Below are 21,759 nucleotides of genomic sequence, written 5' to 3' on the forward strand. Positions count from 1 at the left end.
CCACCCTGTGCCCCAGTGCCAGCTTTGATCCCTGCTGCAGGGAGCCCTCCTGCCAGCCCCAGGTCCCTCCAGCATCTCGCTCACCTTGTCCCCGGCCAGGACCTTGAAGGAGGCGATGACCTGGTCAGCGGTATCTGTGTCAGTGGTCTCCCTTGACATGAAGTCAATGAAGGCTTGGAAGGTCACAAGGCCGCTGTGGTTGGGGTCGACCACGCTCATGATGCGGTTGAACTCAGCGTCGCCCTGCGAGGTGACGGGGCGGGTGACAGATGGCACTTAGTGGGGAAGGGGCACCGGGCTGGGACTGGTGGCGTGGGTCTGAGGATCAGGGCAGGAGAGCAGGGCTGGAGTCCAGCCTGCCTTAATGGCGTGGGCCAGGCAGAGCTTGCACCTGGCGGCCTAGGCCCAGGCCTCGGTGGCCCCTCTGCCCACCCCACGGCCTCAGGATGCAGGGAGTCAGGGTCTACTGCTCCCCGCCCCAGGCTCACGAGGTAGCTCTGGAGGTGGGGAAGAAAGAAAAGAGAGAAAGAGAAAGGAAAAGGGAGAGAGCGGGAGGGCTGCCCCCCGTCTCTGGAGACTTCTGGGGAGGAGGGGCTGGGGAGTCATCGGAGGGACCCCAGCCCAGCAAGCGCAGCAGTGCAGGACGGCTGTGCCTTCTGGTGAAGGAGTGTCCCCGAGGACATGGAAGCTCTGCAGGCGTGAGGGGGCGGGAGGAGGAGGAGGAGCGGTGGCAGGGGAGGCAGAGGCTGCATACCAGGCTGTATCCTGTGGAGATAAGCAGAGCCCTGAAGTCATCGGAGTCCATGCTGCCTGTCTGCTTCTGCTCCCAGGACGCAGGCATAGCAGAGGAGGCCAGGCCCAGAGGAGGCAAGAAGGGCCGCCCCATGTGCACAGCGGGCAGACAGGACAGTGGCAGGAGCGGGGAGACAGGAGGCCAGAGAGACCAGGTAAGGGGGAAAGTGTCGGAGAGACACGAGGGCAGGGAGGTGGCAAGAGAGCCGTGAGATGGCACACACGATGGCAGGAGAGGCGGAGGGGAGGGGAGGAGAGAGAAGGAGAGAGAGAGCAGTTAATCGCCGTCCTCGGGGCCCAGGGTGCGCGTACCTGCCGGTCGTTCTCCACGTCGTAGCCCAGGCTGATGAGGCAGGCCTTGAACTCCTCGGGCCCCAGCGCCCCGCCATGGTCCTGCCGGGGCCATCCAAGGTGGGAGTGCGGGAGGGGTGGTGTGGAGACCAGGCCGCAGAGGTGGGAGGGGACCCAGCCACATGCAGAGGGCGGGGGGACACACGGGGAAGGGAAACAGAGTTAGAGGCAACACAGATGAGGGTATGGCCAGGGACAGCTGGGGCAGGAGCCAGCTGGGGTCTTGGCCCAGGGGGCCTGAGGCAACCAGAGACCTTCCTGGCCTCCTCTGGGCAGTGGTGACAATGAAAACCCAGTCCTGGGTGCAGGAGGGAGCGGGGGCTCTTCTTGCCTTTGTGATTTGGGCTAGGAGAGAGGGCCACCAGGGCCAGAGGGGCAGCGCTAAGGCTGGACTCTACACACAGACGCCAGGTGGTGGCATGTCAGCCCAGCAGGGCTGGGTGCTTAGGTCCTCTAAAGGACACAGTGTATGGGGGCCAGATTCCCAGGCCAGGTCTTAAATCCTGGGAATGCAGGGACTTCGTGTGCCGCAGGGTTTCAGCCACAGGCAGCAAGGATGTGCCCCCCCCCCACTTCTCCTGTGTGCGCCCCCCGGGTCACTGGCTGAGATCCCGCCAGGCCTGAGTGGTGGCTGATGCTTAGAGATGTGAAGGTACAGACAGATGCAGAGATGGAGGGGCCAGACGGGATGGTGACAGGGGAGGGAGGGACCGCGGCAGGGAGATGTCCACCTTGTCGAAGTGGTTGAAGGACGCCCGGAATTCTTGCATCTGCTCCTGGCTAATGCCCTTGGCATCCCGGGTGAGGATCTGGTTCTCCACCTCGTTGATAGTGCGGGCGATGGTGGTGAGCAGCTGCTCCCAGCCCACGCGCACGTGCTGGGGAGGGGCAGGGCAGGGGCAGGGCGTGAGCGCAGGTGTGGTGGCTGGTCGGGGTCTCCCCTGGGGCCTCTTGGGGCCTCTCCAGCCCCACACCCTCCTGCATGTGGGGCGTGGGGCCTCCCTACCGCCTCTGCCAACCACTGGTTTCATTCACTCTGGGGATGAACACAGCAGGGGGCAAGGACCCGACACCCTGTGCCAAGATCCACATGGCAGCTCTTTAGAGGCAGGCTGGCCAGTGCTCAACCTCGGCTCTGGGGATGGGAAACAGTGGTTTGTGGCATTTGTGGACCAGCATGATGAGACGATGTCACCAGGGTTGATTTCAAGCCACCAAGGGGACCAGCTTCAAAACTCTCATCATGCTGGTACACTGCCCTTGCACATAGTCTGGGTCTGGGGGAGGCTTCCAGGTCCCTAGGTGAGTCTAACCCAAGATAGGTGTTGCCATGGTTATGGGGGAGTACAGGTAGGACTTTTTTTTTTTTTTGGTACTGGGAATTGAACTCAGGGGCACTCGACTACTGAGCCACGTCCCCAGCCCTATTTTGTATTTTATTTAGAGAAAGGATCTCACTGAGTTGCTTAGCGCCTCCCTATTGCTGAGGCTGGCTTTGAACTGATAATCCTCCTGCCTCAGCCTCCCGAGCTGCTGGGATTATGGGTGTGTGCCACCACGCTGGGCTGAACTAATCTTTAACAAATTTTAAATAGCAAAAAAACATTTCCAGAGAGCCTGGCGAGCGGCGGAGCCCAGCTGGGCCTGCGCACCTCCATGGTGTAGTTGGTGTGCTTGTTGTCGAAGATGAGGGCCTCCTGGATGAGCTGGTGCTGCTGCTCCAGCAGGTCCAGGTTGGGCTTGTAGTCCACGATGCTGCGCTCGTACTGCTTCAGGTGGCTCAGCTGGTCCTCCAGGGTCCCGTTCATCTCAATGGAGATGCGTCCGATCTCCTGCAGGAAGGCAGCGCCGCCAGGGGTGAGACCACTCCAGCCAACCCCGGGGGGCTCTCCAGCCTGGAGTTCTGGGCCACAGGACTGCTGACCTAAAGGCCGGCTGCTCTGGGTTACCCGCTCTGGTCCTCCTCTCAAGTAAAAGCAGCCACCATGGGGAGTCCGTGTGCCATGTGCATCACACCCCTAAGCTCACTGGACCCTGGTCCCTCTGTGAGGCCTGCACCTAAAACAGGCCTGACCACAGACGTGGGAACATGGAAGCTCAAGGGGGCTGGTTATCACAGTAAGAGGCAGCCAGGATTTGAGCCTGGGCCTGTGGCTCCTGACCGTGGACCCTCAGGTCCAAGGCTCTACAGGTTGCAGAGACAGCGCTGAGCCCCAAGGCTGGCCCTCCTAGGCCCCCTCCCCAGGCTTGCTGAGTTTAAAGAGGCTGCTCACTGTCGGCCTGGTCCACAGCGAGCATTCACTAGGAGGTGGCTGGAGTTGCTATCAGCAGTGCCACAAACCCTGTGGCTCAAGAGGGTCCCTGGGGAGCCACTGTGAGCGCCGACTGTCTTGTTCACTGCTCTGTGGTATCTCTCCCGTGGGGCTAGCACAGAGCAGCGGCCAAATGCATTTGCTGGGGGGGAATGGAGAGCTTCCACCCAACTCTGGAGACAGAACTAAGGCGCAGAGGTGCGGCTGGCGCGAGGCGCAGTGCGCAGGGAGGGGCTGCTCTAGCCTCACCTGCCTGAGCCTCAGGTTTCTGTCTAGTGCTGCCACTTTTGCCCACATAACTTGGTGGCCCTCCTAGTCCTGGAGGGTGATCAGGGGTCCTAATAAGCCCAGGGGCCACAGGGACCCTCTGACCAAGAAGCTCACCCAGGTGCGTGCTCCACTCTGCCCACGCCCAGGACAAGGGGGGCGCCCTCACCTCCATCTTGGTCTGGATCCAGGGCCCCACCACGTTGGCCTGGCTCGAGAACTGGCGGCGGAGGTGCTCGTTAGACTGCTGCTTGCTCTGCTCTTCCAGAAGTGCGCGGTCCCTCTTTGGCACCAGCTGTTGCACCTGGGGACACACGGCAGGAGTGGTCAGGTCTGTGGGCTCTCCTGCCCGGCCGGCCCAACCAGCCTTTCCCTCGAGGGGCTCTGGCCCACCTTCTCCCACTTGGAGTTGATGATCTGGGGGGTGACGGTGGTGTAGGGGTTGCTGCCAGACAGCTTGATGTGGTTGCTCTCAGCGATCCTCTGGGCCTCCTTGTGGATGGCCAGGATGGCCTCCCGCTCCCTGTCGGCGTCGGGGAGGGTGGACTTGAACTGGTCGTGGGCTGAGATCAGGCCCTAAGGGAAGGAGTAAGAATGAGGGGGGCAGCCTGGACCTCCTGGGCCCCCAGAAGGGAGCAGGGTCCCAGGGACGGGCAGACCTCGATCTCCTCGATGGTGTGAACGATGAACATGTCCTGCAGGTCCTCCATGGCGCTCTCCATCCAGTTGTTGAAGGGCGCGGCCCGCTTGGCGTACTCCAGGTGCAGCTGGTCAATGGTCTCCAGCTGCTTCTCTGTTTTCTGTGATGGGCGGACAGGGACAGGGACAGAGCCAGGAGGGCAGATCAGTGGGTGAGTAGAGGAAGGAAGAGTCCAAGGGGCACTAAGGAGGGTCAGGAGAAGCCCCTGGACTTGGGCATCATCCTCACTACCCACCATCCTCAAGGACAGTCAGGGCCCAGGGCTTCACCAGTGACCCAGCCCCTCCTCACCTCCAGGGCTTCCCTGCGGCTGTGGGTCAGAGAGCCTAGGGCGTCCCACTGGTCACAAATCTTCTGACACCGAGTGTTGACATTGTGGGAATCATAGTAATCCAGCTCGCTGTGGGCCAGGCAGATGGCAGTGAGACCCCAGGCAAGGGGTGTAGCTGCACCCTGCCCCAGGGGTCCCAGGGCCAACACTGGAGGGCAGTAGTAATCAGCTGCCCAGGGCAGGAGGAGTGGGGGGGCGGGAGTAGTGGCTTCTAAACAACCAGGCAGGGGGCTGCAGTGCAGCCCTAACAGGCCTGGGATTTTGGCTGTTCCTTGATTTAAAGAACACCCGGCAGAGTGCAGAGGCTCAAACCACAGGCTCTGGAATGTGGTCGATGATGATTGACCCCTGGTGATCCTGGCTGAGTGTACCCCCTACTCCAGATGCCTCCGTTTTCTTATCTGTGACGTGGGATGAGACTATGGGGGTGTCCAGTCAGTTCATGCACATGAAGTGCTCAGAGCAGCCTCTACACCTCGTAAATACAAGAAGCAACAGCTACTCATAAACGATTTAATTCATTTCAACAGGCAGTAAGAAAAAAAGATGTAACTAGCATGCAATCTCATGCTAAGTAACCAATTTGATATTTAAGAAAAAAAAGTAAGTTGCCTTAACAGGCAAATAGAATTGTCTGAGGTTCGGCTTGCACAGTTCAGTTATTTGTGACTTGAAAACATCAATGTCTTGACTGTTTCAAGAGAGAATGACCACATCCCTGTGAACTTTACTCCAGTATATTGTCACAATTGTACTACTTTGTTGTTGATAATCTCTTAATGTGCCTACTGTAAAAATTAAATTTCACAATAGGTACATATGCACAGAAAATATAGCAGACCTAAGGTTTGGTGTTATTCACGGCTTCGGGCACCCATTGTGCCCCCTTGGTACGTTCTTGGGCTGTACCCGAGTGAGGGGGCTGCTGCTGTTTGGGAACTATTATTTGGATGACTGTGGCATGGACAGCACTCAAAAGACCCTCCCTCTCTCTTCTAGAACAGTTTAGAAAGCCCCCAGGCCCCAGGTCAGGGCAATAGGCCTCATGCAGCTGGCCCAGTCAGCTGGGGGCACCTGCCCATGCCCCTATAGCCCCTACAGCCCCGAGGGTACCTGCCTCTGGCCTTGCTGTCCTTGGTATGGACATGCAGGACCCTGGGGGTACCTGTGGAAGCCCTACAGCATTGTCTGGGGCAGATGGGAAGCCCTAGAGCACCCCACAGCAAGGACGGGGGAGCAGGAGGGAAACCAGGGTGCCCAGTGCAGGGCTCCCTGGCATTAGCCTGGGTCCCCGTCTTCAGGAATAGCAGGACTCTGGGGACAACTGCGGCAGGACAGGGGTGGCTGTGGAAGAGGCAGCTCCAGCCAAGAAGCCTATTTTTGAGCAGACGGCTATTTTGGGAGCCTTGCGGCCCCTTTAGGGCCTGTGGATTTTCCATGAAGTAATGGCCTGGGCCTCCCACTCGCGGGGCCGGCCGCTGTGCTGGTGGAATAAGGCCCCATTCACGGGCTCCAGGGGCTCAGTGTACTAATTGTGCACACAAGTTTATCTGCAGGGTGGGGAAGGGAGGGGCGAGACCCGGCTGCCTGGAAGCCTTCACAATAAGTGTATTCTGAGCAGGAGGGAAGAGGCCGGGCGGAACAATGGGCCTACTGTGCAGCCCAGTTCCTCAGGGAGGAGCGGCTGGGAGTACAACAGACCAGCGGCCCACCCCGCCAGGGGCTGGGGACCTACATGGTATGGTGGGCAGGGCGGGTGAGGCCCGGGGACCCCTAAAGCCTGAGAACTCAGGACAAGTGGTCAGCAACCTCTTCTCTGCTGGAGGACCTACAGTTCCTTTTTCCTCATTCAGGGCTGAGGCAGGAGGGGCCAAAGGCTTTACCCCAGAGGGCCCTTCGCAGTATCTAGGAGGTGAAGGCTCAAGGGCCCCATTCCAGGCAGTCGGCTGGACCCGGGATGCTTCCACCACCCCCCAGGGCAGGGTGCAGAGGGCCCACACATACTTGAGTTCCTGGGCAATCGCTGCAATCTGTTCCACGCGGTCCTGGTGTGCGGCCAGGTCACTCTCGAAGGCCTCGTGCTTGCGGATGAGGGCTTTGATGTCTGACAGGGTGGCTGTCTCGTAGTCCCGGTGTTTCAGCATGGCCTCCTTCCCTGGGGGTGGGTGCACAGAGGCACTTGGACAGCAGCCCAGCAGCCATGGGGCTGTCTAACTAGGAGGGGAAAGGGGATGTGGACTCCACATCCTTCCTTGCTGAGGGAGGTACTATGAGTCTAGAAACTTCCAGAATCTTCTTCCTTGCCCTCCAGGGATCTCTAGGCCCAAGTATGTTCTGGATGGAGTCTGTGGGCCTGAGACAGCGATCCCAACTCAACCCATGTGTTCTGAACTCAACCCCCTTTACTGGGAGGGGACCATAGAATTGAACCACAGCAGCAGGGCCAGAAAGCTAGACCCCGTTTCTGGTGGGACAGGACCTGGAGAAACACCTGGGCCCAAGGCCCACTCCCCAGGCAGGGCCAGGGAAGGGGCAGCTTCAGGGTCTGGGTTCTCCTGGGAGCCTGGCCCAGAGCCTGCACCACAGCCTTTTGGAGCCAGGCTCCTCGGGTGGTGATCCCACCACACATCTCAGCCCCTTCCCACAGTCCTCTGGCTGTTTATGTGCAGTGGGGCGGGGTCACTGTGAGGCCCTTTGAAGGGAGGAACACTGTTATTAGTCCTGGAGCCTGACTAATGACATACCCAGCACAAAAGCTCAAGCCAACCCTGCAAGCCAGCGAGGTGACTGCAAGGCACAGAGAGGAGTGCGCCGGCCTGCGGGAGGGGAGTGAGGACCCTGCTCCTAAGGGGCCCTGCTTTAGCTGAGCTCCTTTGCTAGGAGTGGCAGCTCAGAGAGCCCCTTCTGGCTCTGCCCAGAGCACTAACAAACAGCTGCCACCCCGTGTGGTGACTAAGTCTCTGGGTCCCATCCTTCATCTGTAAAATGGGGCCAACAGCAGCAGCTACATGGCATCGGGCTAGTCCAGGCTTCAGCGAGGTGATGTGAGAGTGGCGGGTGCGGAGCCAGTGCTATGCTCATCTCAGCCACCCACAGCCTCATCTGTACGGCAACTACCAGCCACCCCTCGGCAGGGCCTGGCACGCAGGCAAGCAGTAGGCTGCCCAGGAGAAGCTGCTCCCTGGCCAGCCGGCCGCCCCACCCCCTCGGGAGGCCTGACCACAGAGGCTAGCGGGCAGTTCCCCTCTCCAGACTGCCTGCTCCTGGGGTGGGAACCAGAAATAGCAGGTTAGCATTGGGCCTCGGCCACGCTTCAGCAGGCAGCTAGAGGGGCCGCCTGAGGAACCAGGGGGCGGGCCCAGCCACACGGTACCAGATCAGGCCAAGTGGCAGGCAGAGAAGGGACGTGGGGATTCACTGGTGTTTGGTTTCATTTCCAGGAAATCCAGGTCCCAGTGCGGGGCACCTGATGGACCCTCAGCCCTGCAGTACTGAGCAGTGATGCTCAAACCAGCCCGAGACCCCTAACTGGACTGAAGAGGCGTCCTGACTGCTGCAGGGGCGCAGGGGACTACGGGGCAAGCCCCTTCTCTGGTTCAGAGGACAAGCTCCGGTCTCGGGCATGGGAGCTGGCAGGTCTGCCGGGGACTCTGGGCTGATGCAGGGCAGGGCTTGATGCCAAACGCCTGTGGCGGAGGGGACGCCTAGCCAGGCAGGGGTATGTGGAGGCTCCTGGACCAGCAGGGCCCGGGCCCAGGACTAAGCTAACTTCTAAACTCCTTAGGTGAAGGCCAGACCCAGTCATTCCCAGGGACAGGGCTCTGGTGGGCCATCGCACCCACGCCCCTCAGGAAATCACTGCCCAGGGTTTCCTGGAGCCTTGGAGAGGGCACTGAAAGACATGCCCAGAAAGGAAACCCCAGCAGCCCTGGAGGAGGAGCACATGGAGCAAGACAGCAGGGGACGGCTCAGCCTGAGCGCGGGACGTGGGTGCTGTAACCTCTCCTTGCTGTGGCCAGGGGTTCTAGGACAAGGAAAATGCAAACCTTCGCTGGCCCGAGCATTCCCCGGGCAGGAAAGCTGCTGCGTACAGGCCTGTCTGGGAGAGTGGCTGAAGACATGTTTATTGAACAAACTGAACGCCAGCAGCCATCACGCCCTCCTCCTAGGTACCACTTTATGAGGCACAGGAGAGGGGCCTGCACCCCCCGTCCCTGCCTGGCCAGCTTCCTGGCCTTGCCATGTGTCCCTGGCAGAGAGGACCAGGGGATCGCTGTGGATCTGGCACTGCTGTTGGAGAAGAGCAGGCTGAGCTCATGTGAAGGGCATGAGCTGGCCATAGCCAGGGACAGGTGAGGTGGGCACAGGCCTGTGGGACATGTGGAGCTGCCACGGAACCTCTTGAGACAGGGGTGGGTGGCCTGCCCACACAGCAGGGTGGACAGTGGTTAGCAGAGGTCCCAGAGGCTGGGCGGAGATTCCGTGAGGAGTGAGGGGCAGAAGAGCCAAGGACCACACCAGGCGAGAAGGGGGATCAGCTGGGCCATGGTAGCAGGAGGGCCAGCAGGGCCAGCAGGGCCAGGAGGCAGTATGGGCCACGAGCAGGAGCGAGGAGCCTGTGGAGGGCTTTTTTGTTTGTCCCCCACATTCCAACTGGCACCAGAGCTGGGGCTGAACCCAAGGCCTCCGTGAACCCCGCCCCTGGCCTGTGCTTACTTTTCTTTTCTGGCTTTCTCAGGACTGGTAGTTTTCTGGCCCCTGGAATCTGGAATCTCAACCATGGTGTGGGTCCCGACCAAGGGCCAGGGACGTGATGGAATTCTACATCCCGAGCCAAGGCAGCTCTGGGGCCGCCGGGAAACAGGAGGCGACACGAATTCCCTCCAAGTGGACCCATCTTGCAGGGGTCCAGGTCCCTGGCAGGAGGCCCTGAGGCAGGGCAAGGAGGGGCTCCTGCACGTGGCTGGTAGCCAGCGAGCGCCACCGCAGGTCCCACAGCAGAGCCAGAGGCAGCTGGGAACACGCAAGCTCTTCAGCATGCGGCACCAGCAGTGTGAGACGGGGGCAGACTGTCCCAACACGGTGCCAGGGACAGGAGAGCCCTGCCCATATGCCTGACCTGGATGGGGATGGGAACTGCCTCAGAGAAGCCACGGCAGAGCTATACAGTCACTTGCCTAAAGAGCAGGATAGGGCTTGGCTGCATTCCTGGATGACTGACCCTTTATGACCCAGGAAGAGGCCTGTAATAATCTCTGAGGGCAGTGCAGGTTGGGCAAGAAGGAAGACATGGCCCAGGTGCGCCCTGCTGCCTGGGGCTGGACGAGTCCCAAAGCAGCTTTAGACAAGACAGGAAAGGGGCTGGACACACAGACCCTGCATAGCAGGGGCTCCGGGTGTGCGTGCGTGTGTGCACATCTGAGCAGGAACAGGGAAGAGGGCCGTACCGTCAGTCCAGGCCTCGTGGATGGAGGCCTTTTGCCGGAACTTCTCCGCCAGGTGGTCGAGCCGCTCCAGCCTGCGGATCTCATTCAGCAGCCACTCCTCATAGCCCTTCTCCGCCTGCTCCAGGTGCTGCCAGCCATTGTTGATGTCCTGTGGGGACAGGAGAAGGCAGGGCTGTCATAGGAGGCTGCGGAAGGTCAGCGGCGGGGCCACAGTCCTGCTTGACCACCCCTTGCCATGTCCAGGTGCCAAGAGCCCAGCACACTCGGTCCCTGGGTTCCTCTGCATTAACTGAATGAGTCTGTGAACTGGAGAGCGAATGAATGGATGGACAGACAGAGGGATGCTGTGGGTGAGGTTATGGAGCCAGAGGTAACCCTCGATCCTAGGGTTACAGCAGCCTAGGGGTCCAAATTCAAACTTCCACACAAACCACTCAAGTGTGACATCCAGGGAGTGATGGGGTGTGGGGCAGTGTGAAGTGACCCTCAGCCAGCCTGCCCCAGAGGCCATGTGTTCTGGTTGAGGGAGACGTGCTAGCCGAGCAGCAGGCCAAGCCCAAGGGCTGTTCTGAGCTGCCGCTGCCCCTCCCAGCTGCTCTTCAGTCCCACGGGCATGGCCCCCTGGGGCGGGCGCTCACCGAGACCATCCTGCCCTCAGAGGGCATGAAGGCCGGCCGGTTGCTGAGGCGCAGCTTGGTCTGCAGCGTGTTGAAGTTGATCTCCAGCTGGCACTTCTCCTGCACCTTGGGCGGCTTGTGCACGCGCCGGTAGTCACGGAAATCCTCCAGCTTCTGCTGCATCTCCTGGATGGTCTTCTGGGGCACACGGTCCTCTAGCCAGGGAATGGTGCGCCGGATCCACTCCAGGAGCTGCAGGCCCACAAGAAGCTGTGGTGACCCTTGCAGGGGGAAGAGTGCCCACGGCCTGCCCCCTGCTATGGAGCATGGGACCTGGACCACTGTGGGCCTGCCCCCAGGGCTTCTCCTCCTCCCCAGCCTGGCTCTCCCGTGAGTCCTATTGGGACCCCACAGCACAGGATTCTGGGAACAAGGCCTCCCAGGAACCCCCGTGCTGTTCTTGGCTATACCTCTTGCCTCTTTGCCAGGTCCACATGGGCAGCTCAACAAACACCCCTCCTCAGAAGCCCCCTCCTCGCTGTCAGGTGACCCACTAGCCCTGGCTTCCCTGAGCTTATCTAAGAGCTTCTCTGCTTGGTTCAGGGATGGTAAATGTCACAAGGGCAGGGGTCCGCGAGGGAGCATGGCCTGGGACCCAAAAAACATCAGAAACTTGAAAAAGAAAGTAACGTGTATTCCTAGCAGCTACTCAGATCTTTCTAGGACAATTCTAGGAAGGTAAAGCCAGTCACTGTCTATTGGAGAGCACTTGGGGAAATGGCTCCAAACGCCAACCCCAGCCAAGTGAGGGGGCCGAGGACAGAAGCGTCTGCCTGAGAGTGCACCTTGACGCTCGGGCAGAGTCCCTCACAGGCAATGGCGGGGGACCCAGGAGCTCCGCTCTTTGCCCTGCCTGGTGTTGGGAAGGACGGCTGCAGCACTGGGGATGGGGCACAGGCTCGTGCGTGGCAGGCAAGAGCTCGAGCACCGGGCCTCACCCCAGTTTTGCTTTTGTAAAATGTGTAGGCAAAATAAAAAGTTGGCCGCCCTAGATTGTTGTCAGATACTTGTCGAAATTTTCTGGTCTGTGAAATCTCAAAGGCTGGAAACCACTGGCCTCCGAAGAACAGTCACGTGACTGCTGAGCATCTCTGCAGGAAAAGCTGGCTGTGACAGGGACCAGGTTCTGACCCTGTACCATCAGGCCAAAGGGCCGCGCCCTGACCCGGCGACCGCACGCCCTGTGCCCTCCTGCGCTCTGCTAGTCCCGTGGCCACACCTGCCATCTCCCTACTAGGGCTGTGGGGACCTCTGGCCAAGAACAACAAGAGCTGTCAGCAAAGCTGCGGGGCCAGCGGGGCAGGGACACAAGCACTCACGTCGCTGGCCAGCCGCTCGTAGTCCTCCATCAGGTGCTCGTTCTCCTGGTTGACGGCGAGCACCTTGCAGATGCGGTTGGCCGCGGTCTCGGCCTGGGACGGGAGAAGTGCAGAGTCAGGACTGCCTCAGGCTTGGGGACCCTCCCACCAACAGCGTGTCCCTTGAAAGCAGCTTCTCCATGGCCCTCAGAGAACTTCCCGAGGGGGAAGGAAAGAAAGTGCAACTGCAGCAGGATGGCTGGGCCCTGCGTGCTCCTGCAGGAGCCTCTTGTCCTGAGAACAAGCCCTCGCAAGAGTCCCCACGAAGAGGAGCGCTGGGGCTGCAGTGGGCCCAAGTCTTGGAGGAGCCTCGGGTGGACAATAGCTGGAGGGAGCCACAGGGGGCTCTGGCCCCAGGAGCAGCCAGCGTGTGGGTACAACACGCCGGGTCCCCCTCTCCTCCCCTCGGGCAGGTGTTACCACCTCGCGTGGGCAGAAATCAGTTGTGGGCAGAAGGGGCCGTGGCTCTGGAGAACACAGCATGGGCAGCAGGGAGCAGGCCCTATTTTCTCTGTGGGGGGAGCACAGGTGTGAGCAGGAGGGAGGTGCCACACCAGGGGGAGGCCAGGTACCTTTCAGGAAGCACAGAAAGGGTCCAAGAGGAGTTGAAACGGCAACAGAACAGGAACAGAAATAGTGAGGAGGGTCTACAGAGCGACGGGAGGAAAACAGAGGCTCGGGAGACGGCTCCAGGCACTCGGCCTGGCCTCTCCCATCCACACTGCAGGGCAGGCAGGGAGGGCACAGCCAGCCAGGCCAGCGTGAGCGCGTGCACACACAAGGGCACACACCCTGCACCCTGCTGCAGGACACGCCAGGGACCTCAGGCAGTGCCCCTCAGAAGTGAGCTCTTGGGGCCTCAGCTGGTGACATCAGCCCCAGCGCGCAGGAAGCACAGCCAGGGCAGCAGCTGGCGGGGGGTCACGGGGTCAGTTTCTGACCCCTAATGGGCAGTGACATCTGGCACCCCAAGCTTAAATCCACTCTCCACCAGGATGCTGCTGGTCACAGGGATGTGGGGTCACTGGATTCCTGGCAGCCAGCCCGGGGGTCGGGGGTCGGGTGCTCAGGGCTGGTGAGTGAACTGAGTAAAGGAAGAAAGAGGTGGTGTTTACGGATAACCAGGAAAGAGGGCCACTCAAGGCCAGGCTGGGGTGACCTTGCAGTTATGAAACAAAAACCCCAGAAAGCACCCTTAAGAGAGAGATGGGACCAATCTCTGGGAAATGACCACAGCAATAACAGGCATCACGAGGCGTCCTGAGAGGTGAATTCACAGCCGAAGGCCGGCGCCCCCTGAGTCTAGCACTCTCCTTCCAGGACAGGCCCGTGTCCTGCAGGGTGGCCCGTGTCTCCTCCACAGGAGGGGCTGCAACAAGCTTCTAGGCCCAGCTGCCCAGAAACCTCCAACCACTCTGACCCGCCTTTCCGTCAGCCCCTGCTCCCACAATCCCTCGGAACCCTTGACCACCACCAGAGTTCAGCTCTGAGCACAGGGGCGTCCGAGGAAGAGGAACAGCCACCTGGTGAGGGCGGTGTGGTGGGCAGGGAGGACCACAGTGGGCAAGTCCAGTGGGAAGCGTGCATAGGCAGGTCTGCAGTGAGGACCCTCCTCCCAGGGGAGGGTGCGTCCTCCCTGGGTGTCCCTGGCCTGTGCCCTCCAGCAGAACATGGCAGACATCAGCTCCAGTCTCAGGCCAGTAGAAGGGAAAGGGGCTCCACCTGGTCATGTGGCCAGGGGGACAGAAAACACCACCCGTGCCCACCTGGCAGGGCAGGAGCAACCCCACTGGCCACTGGAGTCCTTGGCCACTCACAGAACACTGGCTGTACCTGCAGGGCCTTGTTTACCCCAGAACAATCCTGTAAGAGGGGCTACCGCGAGCCCCATTTCATAGATGGGGAAACGGAGGGACGTGCCTTATCCAAGGTCACAATGACACAATGTGGTCTACAGAAGGCAGCAGGAGCCGTGGTCCTGGGACTTTAGAGTCCCACTTCTTCTTTAAACAAGGACTGATTCCTCGTCCTCTGCACCAAAGGCTGACACAAAGTTAGTGGAACACACTGCTGCCCGCGATGCTTCAGAGACCAGGGAGGGCACAGAGGCACCAAACGAGAGCCCCTGAGGGGCCAGGGGTGGCATACGGTCAGCAGGCTCAGGGAAAGGTGCCTGTGGGCACCTCTGCCAGCTCTACCCAAGCTGGCTCAGCTTCTGGAGGGCGGCTGGGAGAGCAGGGAGCTCCAGAGAAGGCCAGCCTGCACAGCTGAGCCCGGGTGGGGCCAGGGGCCAGCAGGCAGGAGGCCCTGAGAAGGATGCCGCGTGGTCCCATCCCAGCTCTGCCACCTACTGTGGCACGGGCTTCTCCTTGTCTGAGCAGGACGTTCCGCCTACTCACAAGGTGGGCTGCGCTCAAACAGAGCACCTCTGGGGACCCTGTGGAAGTCCCACACAAACGGTGGGAAGCACTGGGGACACCAAGTCACGGGACATCTGTCCTGGGTGGCCCTTCTGGTGCCCTGCTTAGCCAGGGCTCTGACCATATGTGAACAGTGGTGACGTAGGGTGACAGAGGGCAAGTCCGCAGCCACAGCAGCAAGGGTCCTCCCACCCCGGCTCACCTTCTGGGCCCCCGAGAAAGCGTGGTAGAAGCAGGACACGTAAGTCATGATGGCCTTCTCATCTGGCCTCAGAGTGCCCACAATATCTGCGCAGAGAGAGAGGGAGAGAGAGAGAGAAGCAGAGAGAGTGAAAGACGCAGGCAGGGAGCCGGCCGGCCCGAGGCTCATGCGGGAGGAACAGCTTGCTCTGGACTGGAAGCCAGCCCCCCAGGCCCGGGTGGTGCGGCTGCCTGGTGAGCAGAGGGAGAAAGGTCTGGATAAGCTGCTTCCTTTCCAAACCAGGACTCTGTGAAAGCAGCTTTGTCTGGGGCTGGAAGAACCAAGGCAGACTTATTTTCTGAAAATGTAAGCAGGGGCTTACATGTTGGGTGCGACTCCTTACTCCTAGTGTTCTTCTACACCTCCTCGTCCCAGACTATGACGAGCCCCAACAGTCTGGCCCCCTATCTCATTCTTCCCCTCACTCTCTTCTCTTTAGCCTTTCCTTGTAAAAGTTAATCCTTGCCTCAGGGCCTTTGCATCTGCCTCACTCTCTTTCTGGAATGCCTTCAACATAATCTTCAGTCCTTCTCCTCACCCCAAGAGCCTGCTCACATCACCCCTTCCTGTTCACGGCCAGTTGAGTCACCACAGCTATGTCTAGGCCACCATCCTGTCCCAAGCCCTCTACCACACTTCTCGCCACATGAAATAATTTTGTGTGCTGACCTATGGTGGTTACAGCCAGGGCGTCCGCGCTCACAGAGCAGGGAACCTGCCTGACTGGCAACAACTCTGTCCTCACTGCCTAGAACACAGCCTGGCACAGCCAGGCACCCGACAGACACTAGAGCAAAGACTGAACAGGCAGCGATGCCCAGGAGTGGGGGAGTGGCTTCCAGTCGGAGAGAGGCCACTGCTGTCTGCAAGAGAAATGAGGTGAGCGTGGGAGGCGAGAGGCAGCGGCGGCATTGGGCAGCGGCGGCGAGGAGGGCCTGCCCGGCCCTGCCCGGTACCTTCTGCGCTCCTGAGAAGGCATGGTAGAAGCTGGACACATAGGTCATTATGGCCTTCTCGTCGGGCCGGGCCGTGTTCACGATGTCTGCAAGTGAACGACAGGGGTTAAGCCGCCCGAGCAGGCTCCCGAGGCCACGCTGTCTTGGGAGAAGGACCCTCAGAACTGATTGGGGCACCCACGGGTCTGGGTGCACCCTCCGCCCCGACCCCCGGGATCTCAGGAAAGGCCAAGGCTGTGGGAACTGGATCAGAAGGAGGCCACTTCCTCTCTGAGGGTGGCCTCGAGGGGCTGAAGGACAGTCAACTCCAGGGGCCACCAGAGGCCAGAGACATGGGTCCTGGTTGGGGGTGGTGCTGGCTGGATTGAGGCCGGAAAAGGAAAAAACAAAATTCCACCCTGGCGGCCTGGACAGCAGGCGGGGGTAGGGGGCCGGCTGGGCGCAGGAAGCCAGAGCCAGTGCGCCGTGGCCAACCACCCTGCCCCAGGCCCAGAGAGCCGCCCCCCAGCTGCTTCCCTCCCGCCCTTTTCCACCCCACAGAGACCTGGTGGGCTCTCGCTGCCCCTGCTCCAGGACCAGGGTGATGCGCTGTCCAGGTGTCCAGTGCACCAGGACTTATTCAGCCCTCCCCCGACTCCACCGGCTGAGCTCCCTGAGGTTACCCCCAAGGTCAGGTGAGGCTGCGGGCCCTGGCCCAGTGCCAGGCCAGAGAGGCGAGGCAGGAAAGAAAGGTGGTCACTGAACCAAAAGGACATACTGACCCTCTGCATCCAGCATCTTGGGGATATCGAGGTATTTCTCAGCCACTTCGAAGGCATTGTTCAGGTTGGTGACTGGATCATCCTGTGGGGGCAAGGGGGACAGGAAGCAGTCAGGGGTAGGACACATGGGCTGAGGGCACAAGAGCTGACCTGGGAGTGGGGAGACCAAGGGCAGGAGTCCCCAGGTGAGCTGTCCAGGGACGGGAAGGCCAATGCCCGCCATGGGGCAAACCATGGAACTTTTAAAAATATTTTAGCTGTAAATGGATCTTTTATTTACTTATTTCTATGTGGTGCTGAGGATCGAACCCAGTGCCCCTCACATGCCAGCAAATGCTCTGCCACTGAGCCAAAGCCCAGCCCATCCATGGAACTTTTCCTCCATGAAAACGCAGGTACGTACTTCCCACGGAGTTCCCAGCCACCCGTCAATCTGAGATTAACTTCCTGCCCTGAAACCCCACGGGTGCGGCCCAGGCCTGAGAGCGCACTGGGGCAGGTGTGGGGAGCGCCTGCGGCCCACCTCCTGGAGTGCCCCAGGCCCCCGTCCTCACAGACCCCATCCTCGCAGCCCCCCGTCCTCACAGCCTCCATCCTCGCAGCCCCCCGTCCTCGCAGCCTCCATCCTCGCAGCCCCCCGTCCTCACAGACCCCATCCTCGTAGCCCCCCATCCTCGCAGCCCCCGTCCTCGCGTCCCCTTGTCGGTTTCTAGCTGGAGTGAGCCACATTCTCACTGTGACCAGAGGAGCTGCTTGAGGGCCTGTGTGTGAATGTGCCCTCCTCTGGCCTGGAGCTGCTCCTCCTCCAGGGCCCTCTCCAGCCCCTCCAACTCAGGGGCACTGTCCTTCTGCAGGTGGCCCCCCCGGCTCGGCTCGCGGGGACAGCCTCCTGTGCTGGGTTTGCTGTGGACGTGCTGCCCGCCTTCCCCAGAGCCGGGAGCTCTGAGAGCACGGGGCTGGCTCTCGTCCAGGAGGTGCTGGCCAGCGGTGACGGTTCAGAATCCCCCACGTCCTCCCCGGGGGCAGAGGGGGGTGCTGCCTAAACCAGAATCCAAGGAAGGGGAGTCAGAAGGCCTGAGGGACAGGCCCTAGGAGCCCTGGCTGCTGCAATACCCATGGAGGGAGACGGGACAATCCCTGAGGGACTCAGGGAGCAAGTCAGCCACCAAGCCAGAGACCCGGGGAGCGGGCACGAGTGCTCCCAACCTGCCCAACGGAGCCAAGATCCAGCCAAGGAAGCGGACAGTGGACAGCAGCCCAGAGTCAGGGCCTCAGACTCAAGTGTGAGAGGCCACTGAGGGCAGCAGGAGACATACCTTTCTCAGCTTGTCGTACTCAATCAGCTCTGGCCGGTGCCGGTGGATCAGGGCGTTGAAGGCAAGACCGTCCTTCCAGCTGCAAATGAAAAGCAAAGGTTATCCCAGCGGCTCAGGAGGCTGAAGCAGGAGGATCGTGAGTTCAAGGCCAGCTTCAGCAATTTAGCAAGGCCCTGAGCAACTTGACAAGACCATGTCTCTAAATAAAATATAAAAAAGGACTGGGGAGGGCTGGGGCTGTGGCTCAGTGGTAGAGCACCTGCCCAGCATGTGGGAGGCCCTGGGTTTGATTCTCAGCATTGCTTACAAATAAATGAATAAAATAAAGGCCCATCAATATCTTAAATTTTTTTTTTTTTAAAAAGGCGGGGCTGGGATGTGGCTCAGTAGTTAAGAGTCCCTACGTTCAATCGCTGGTATATTAAAAAAAAAGAAAAGAAAAGAAAGCAAAGCAAAGGTCATGAGGAGGGTGCCCTCACTATGGTGGGAACATGGAATGGCACCAAAGCCGTTCTTAATTTCCAGGGTGGTGGTGAGGAGTAAATGAGTAAGTGCCTACACCAGTGTCTGACGCGTGACAAGGACTGTGTGACTGAGATGGCCTGACCCTCTGAGCACTGTATACCCAAGAGCCCTGAAGGAGACAGGCCCACTTCAGAGGAGCCCAGTGCCTGGGCTGTGTGACCCAGCCCCGTGGCTGACCTGACCCATGGAGAGCTGTGGTCAGGGGCTGTGGCGCAGGCCGGCAATCCCAGCTACCAGGGAGGATGAGTCAGGATCACAAGTTCAAGGCCAAGCCCAGGCAACACAGCAAGACACTGAATCAAAAATGATACATGCACACAAAAGGCAGGGATGCAGTCCAGTAGCAGCACACTTGCCCAGCACCCACACAGCCCTGCGTTTGAGCCCAGGCCCCCTGCAAGAGCCCGCTGTGGCATGCAGGGGGTCTCTCCAGCAAAGAGATCCTCTACAGAGTCACAAGCTGGTCCTAAGATGGACTAGTTAGAGTTTCCTCTCTGAGATCCTTACTTAAAGAGCTGGTTCTTTCCGGGGTCAGGCTTAATGTCACCTGCTTAGAATGTCACCCCAGTTAGCGTTCTATTGCCTTGCTCAATTGTAGCATATTTACACAGCACTTCTCACTCTCTGAAATGGCTGCACTGCGCACCTCCGACTGCTGCTCCCCTTGCCTTGGGGTCGACCGCCCACGGCAGGGCCTCATGGAAGCAGCATGTACTCCACAGATATTCACTGACTGAACACATAAACGAGTGAGAAGATCATCATCTGATGGTGAGGAAAGGAAGGAGACAAATAGAGGAGTCATCAAGAGAGGGACCACGACCAGGCACAGTGATGCACACCTGGAATCCCAGCAACTCGGGAGGCTGAGGCAGGAGGATTACAAATTCAAGGCCAGCCTCAGCAAATTAACAAGGACCTAAGAAGCTTAACAAGACCCTGTCTTAAAATAAAAAATAAAAAGGGCAGGGTGTGGTGGCAGCCTGTAATCCCAGCAGCTTGAGAGGCTGAGGCAGGAGGATTGCGAATTCAAAGCCAGCTTCAGCAACTCAGTGAGACCCTGTCTCTAAGTAAAATACAAAATAGGGCTAAGGATGTAGCTCAGAGGCCGAGTGCCCCTGAATTCAATCTGCATTACCAAAAGAGAGAGACACACAGACAGGTGGGGGGACCATGAAGCATGTGCTATTAACAGTGGAGTATGACGGGAAAGGCCCTCAATATCCAGCACAGGGCTCTGGAGAACATACCAGGACCCCTGTGGAACTTATGTGCCGCCCCAGAGGCTTAGAGGGGCGAAGTCACGCACCAAGCAGGACCTGATCTGAGTCTGTGCCCTAACCAGAGGGCGCCCCACCTCTCGTGTGGCACTAGCCCTGCCTCCCTCGGTCACGGTGATATGTCCCACCCTCTCCCACCAGAGGGAGCGAGATCAAGCTGGGCCTAGTGCTGCTCTTCTTAGCAGAGAGTATATTTCCCCACCTCTAGATAATAACGAAGGATCAGTCCTCAAGACGTTAATACAGGAGGAGCTTGGTTGTTGTTTCTAAGTCACCTTGCTTGGGGCAGAAGAAGGTTCTAGAAGGCTGCAGGAGTGCTGGGCCTGCCTTCAGGTGGCCACTGCTTCCTCCTTGGAGAAGACCAGGGCACCTTCCCGTGCGTGGGACCACAGGGGCTGGGACAGGGACATACTAAGGGCTGGTGTCTCATAGACCACAACAAAAACACAGGAAGTGGGGCAGGTGGGAGGAAGCCCCGTGGCTCTGGGGTGGCGACGGGGGTGCCCGAGTCGTGTGCTCACCTGATGTGGAAGTTCTGCACGTTGACATTCTTATATGGCGCCGTCTTTCTCTGGCACCAGAGGAGGAGCCCTTCCTTGGCAGAGGTCTCTGCAAAACACAGGGACGATGAGACGGGCTCAAAAATGGACCTCGGAACTTGACCCGCGGAGGACACCTAGCCTCAGGTCTGGGGCAAACACCACCCACGGAGGGAGGATGCCCACCCTTACAGCAGCAGACCCCGGCCCATCCCAGCTGCCAGCCCAGGGCAGTTGACCTCAGATTGGGAGTTCTGTAAGCTTAGGGAACACCTGTGTCCTGGTCACTCTGTGACCTAGCACCCAGGAGCCCCCTCCATAAAGTGGCCTGGCAGCTTTCCCCATCCTGTGGTGCACACGGGTAGCTGGAGGGAAGTGAAGCCCATTTCTGGATGGCCGGGGCCGACACCAGGTCCATGAGGACAAGACCCAAGGTTGGGGGGTTGGGCAGAGAGAAAACCAGCCCAGGCCAAACTTGGCACTTAGTCCGTGACCAGAGTTCCTAGCTGTAGCTGGGTGCGGTGGAGCATGCCTGTGATCCCAGTGGCTTGGGAGGCTGAGGCAGGAGGATCGCAAGTTCAAAGCCAGCCTCAGCAACTTAGCAAGGCCCTGAGTAACTCAGTGAGACCGGTCTCTAAATAAAAAATTGAAAGGGCCCAGTCTCCCTTGCCCGCTTCATGGGGGCAGTGTGAGAGTCCACACCCTGGGGACCATGAGAACAAGGCCAAGGGAGGGGGTGAGTGGCGAGGGAGGACTCTGTCAACTAACCACGGACTCCTTTGAAAGGCCACCTCTGAGTCACCCCAATGAAGCAAGGAAGGGGCCTGAAGCACAAAGACAAAGCTTTGGGAACTGACGTGACCCGGGAGGCGGAAGGCGGAAGGCGGCTGCCACCCTTACCTTCCACGGAGATGTCCTGGATGGCGAACCTGAGGATGATGGTCCAGATCATGCCCAGCGTCATCTTGGCGTTGCCGTCTACGATCTCTGCTCGGGGGAGGAGGGGGGCTGTTAGGCTGCAGGGAGGCTTGGCTCTCCCAGGCAGCCTTCCAGCCCCACTGGGAGACCAGCTCAGCTCTCTGCTGGACCCGGGCTGCCCGCCTGCCTCCCTGGGAGGAGGCGCCACGCGCTGAGAAGACTGTTTTAAAAGCCTGCAGCTACCGGGTGCCTCGCGTCTCCGTGTGTCTCCAAGGCCATGAAGACCTCTTCCCCAGGGACCGCTCATTGTCATGGCCCAGCTACGGAACTGCTCCGGGAGGACTGTCCCAGGTGTGTGGCCTTCTGCTCACACCTATGCCATGGCACCTAAGCTCAGGCCTGACTCTGCTTGTAAGTGAAGGCCCTGCCCTCCGCTGAGCCGGGCTCTGATGGGTCAGTGCACGGGCTACTCAGCTGTGCTGGGGACCTGGGCTGCTGCCACCCTTGTTTGTGCCCCTGCCGTCTCCTCCTAACCCCTACAGTCAGGTCACCTCTTCACAACAGCCAG

At 59.8% G+C, this 21,759-nt stretch overlaps 1 protein-coding gene across 5 annotated transcripts in view; it reads right to left on the reverse strand.

The window, feature by feature from the left end:
- ACTN4 (actinin alpha 4) overlaps positions 1-21,759 on the reverse strand; it is a 69,966-nt gene that overhangs the window by 870 nt on the left and 47,337 nt on the right. Inside the window, exons 4-21 of one of the 5 annotated variants that reach the window (XM_081273760.1) lie at positions 21,174-21,260; positions 20,256-20,343; positions 17,930-18,008; positions 16,614-16,695; positions 14,858-14,943; positions 12,197-12,289; positions 10,839-11,069; positions 10,201-10,348; positions 6,758-6,908; positions 4,714-4,822; positions 4,382-4,522; positions 4,116-4,298; positions 3,892-4,026; positions 2,796-2,975; positions 1,875-2,021; positions 1,105-1,185; positions 755-820; positions 85-243 (exon numbers count right to left, since the gene is read on the reverse strand). In XM_081273760.1, coding sequence (XP_081129886.1) covers positions 85-243; positions 755-820; positions 1,105-1,185; positions 1,875-2,021; positions 2,796-2,975; positions 3,892-4,026; positions 4,116-4,298; positions 4,382-4,522; positions 4,714-4,822; positions 6,758-6,908; positions 10,201-10,348; positions 10,839-11,069; positions 12,197-12,289; positions 14,858-14,943; positions 16,614-16,695; positions 17,930-18,008; positions 20,256-20,343; positions 21,174-21,260 — 2,246 coding nt within the window. Of the gene's footprint in view, positions 1-84; positions 244-754; positions 821-1,104; positions 1,186-1,874; positions 2,022-2,795; positions 2,976-3,891; positions 4,027-4,115; positions 4,299-4,381; positions 4,523-4,713; positions 4,823-6,757; positions 6,909-10,200; positions 10,349-10,838; positions 11,070-12,196; positions 12,290-14,857; positions 14,944-15,852; positions 15,939-16,613; positions 16,696-17,929; positions 18,009-20,255; positions 20,344-21,173; positions 21,261-21,759 lie in introns of all 5 variants that reach the window. The other 4 variants (XM_081273757.1, XM_081273759.1, XM_081273758.1 and 1 more) reach the window with 4 other exon arrangements.

The sequence above is a fragment of the Spermophilus citellus genome, assembly GCF_964194105.1.
Source record: "Spermophilus citellus genome assembly, chromosome: 18".
NCBI classification, from domain to species: Eukaryota; Metazoa; Chordata; class Mammalia; order Rodentia; family Sciuridae; genus Spermophilus; species Spermophilus citellus.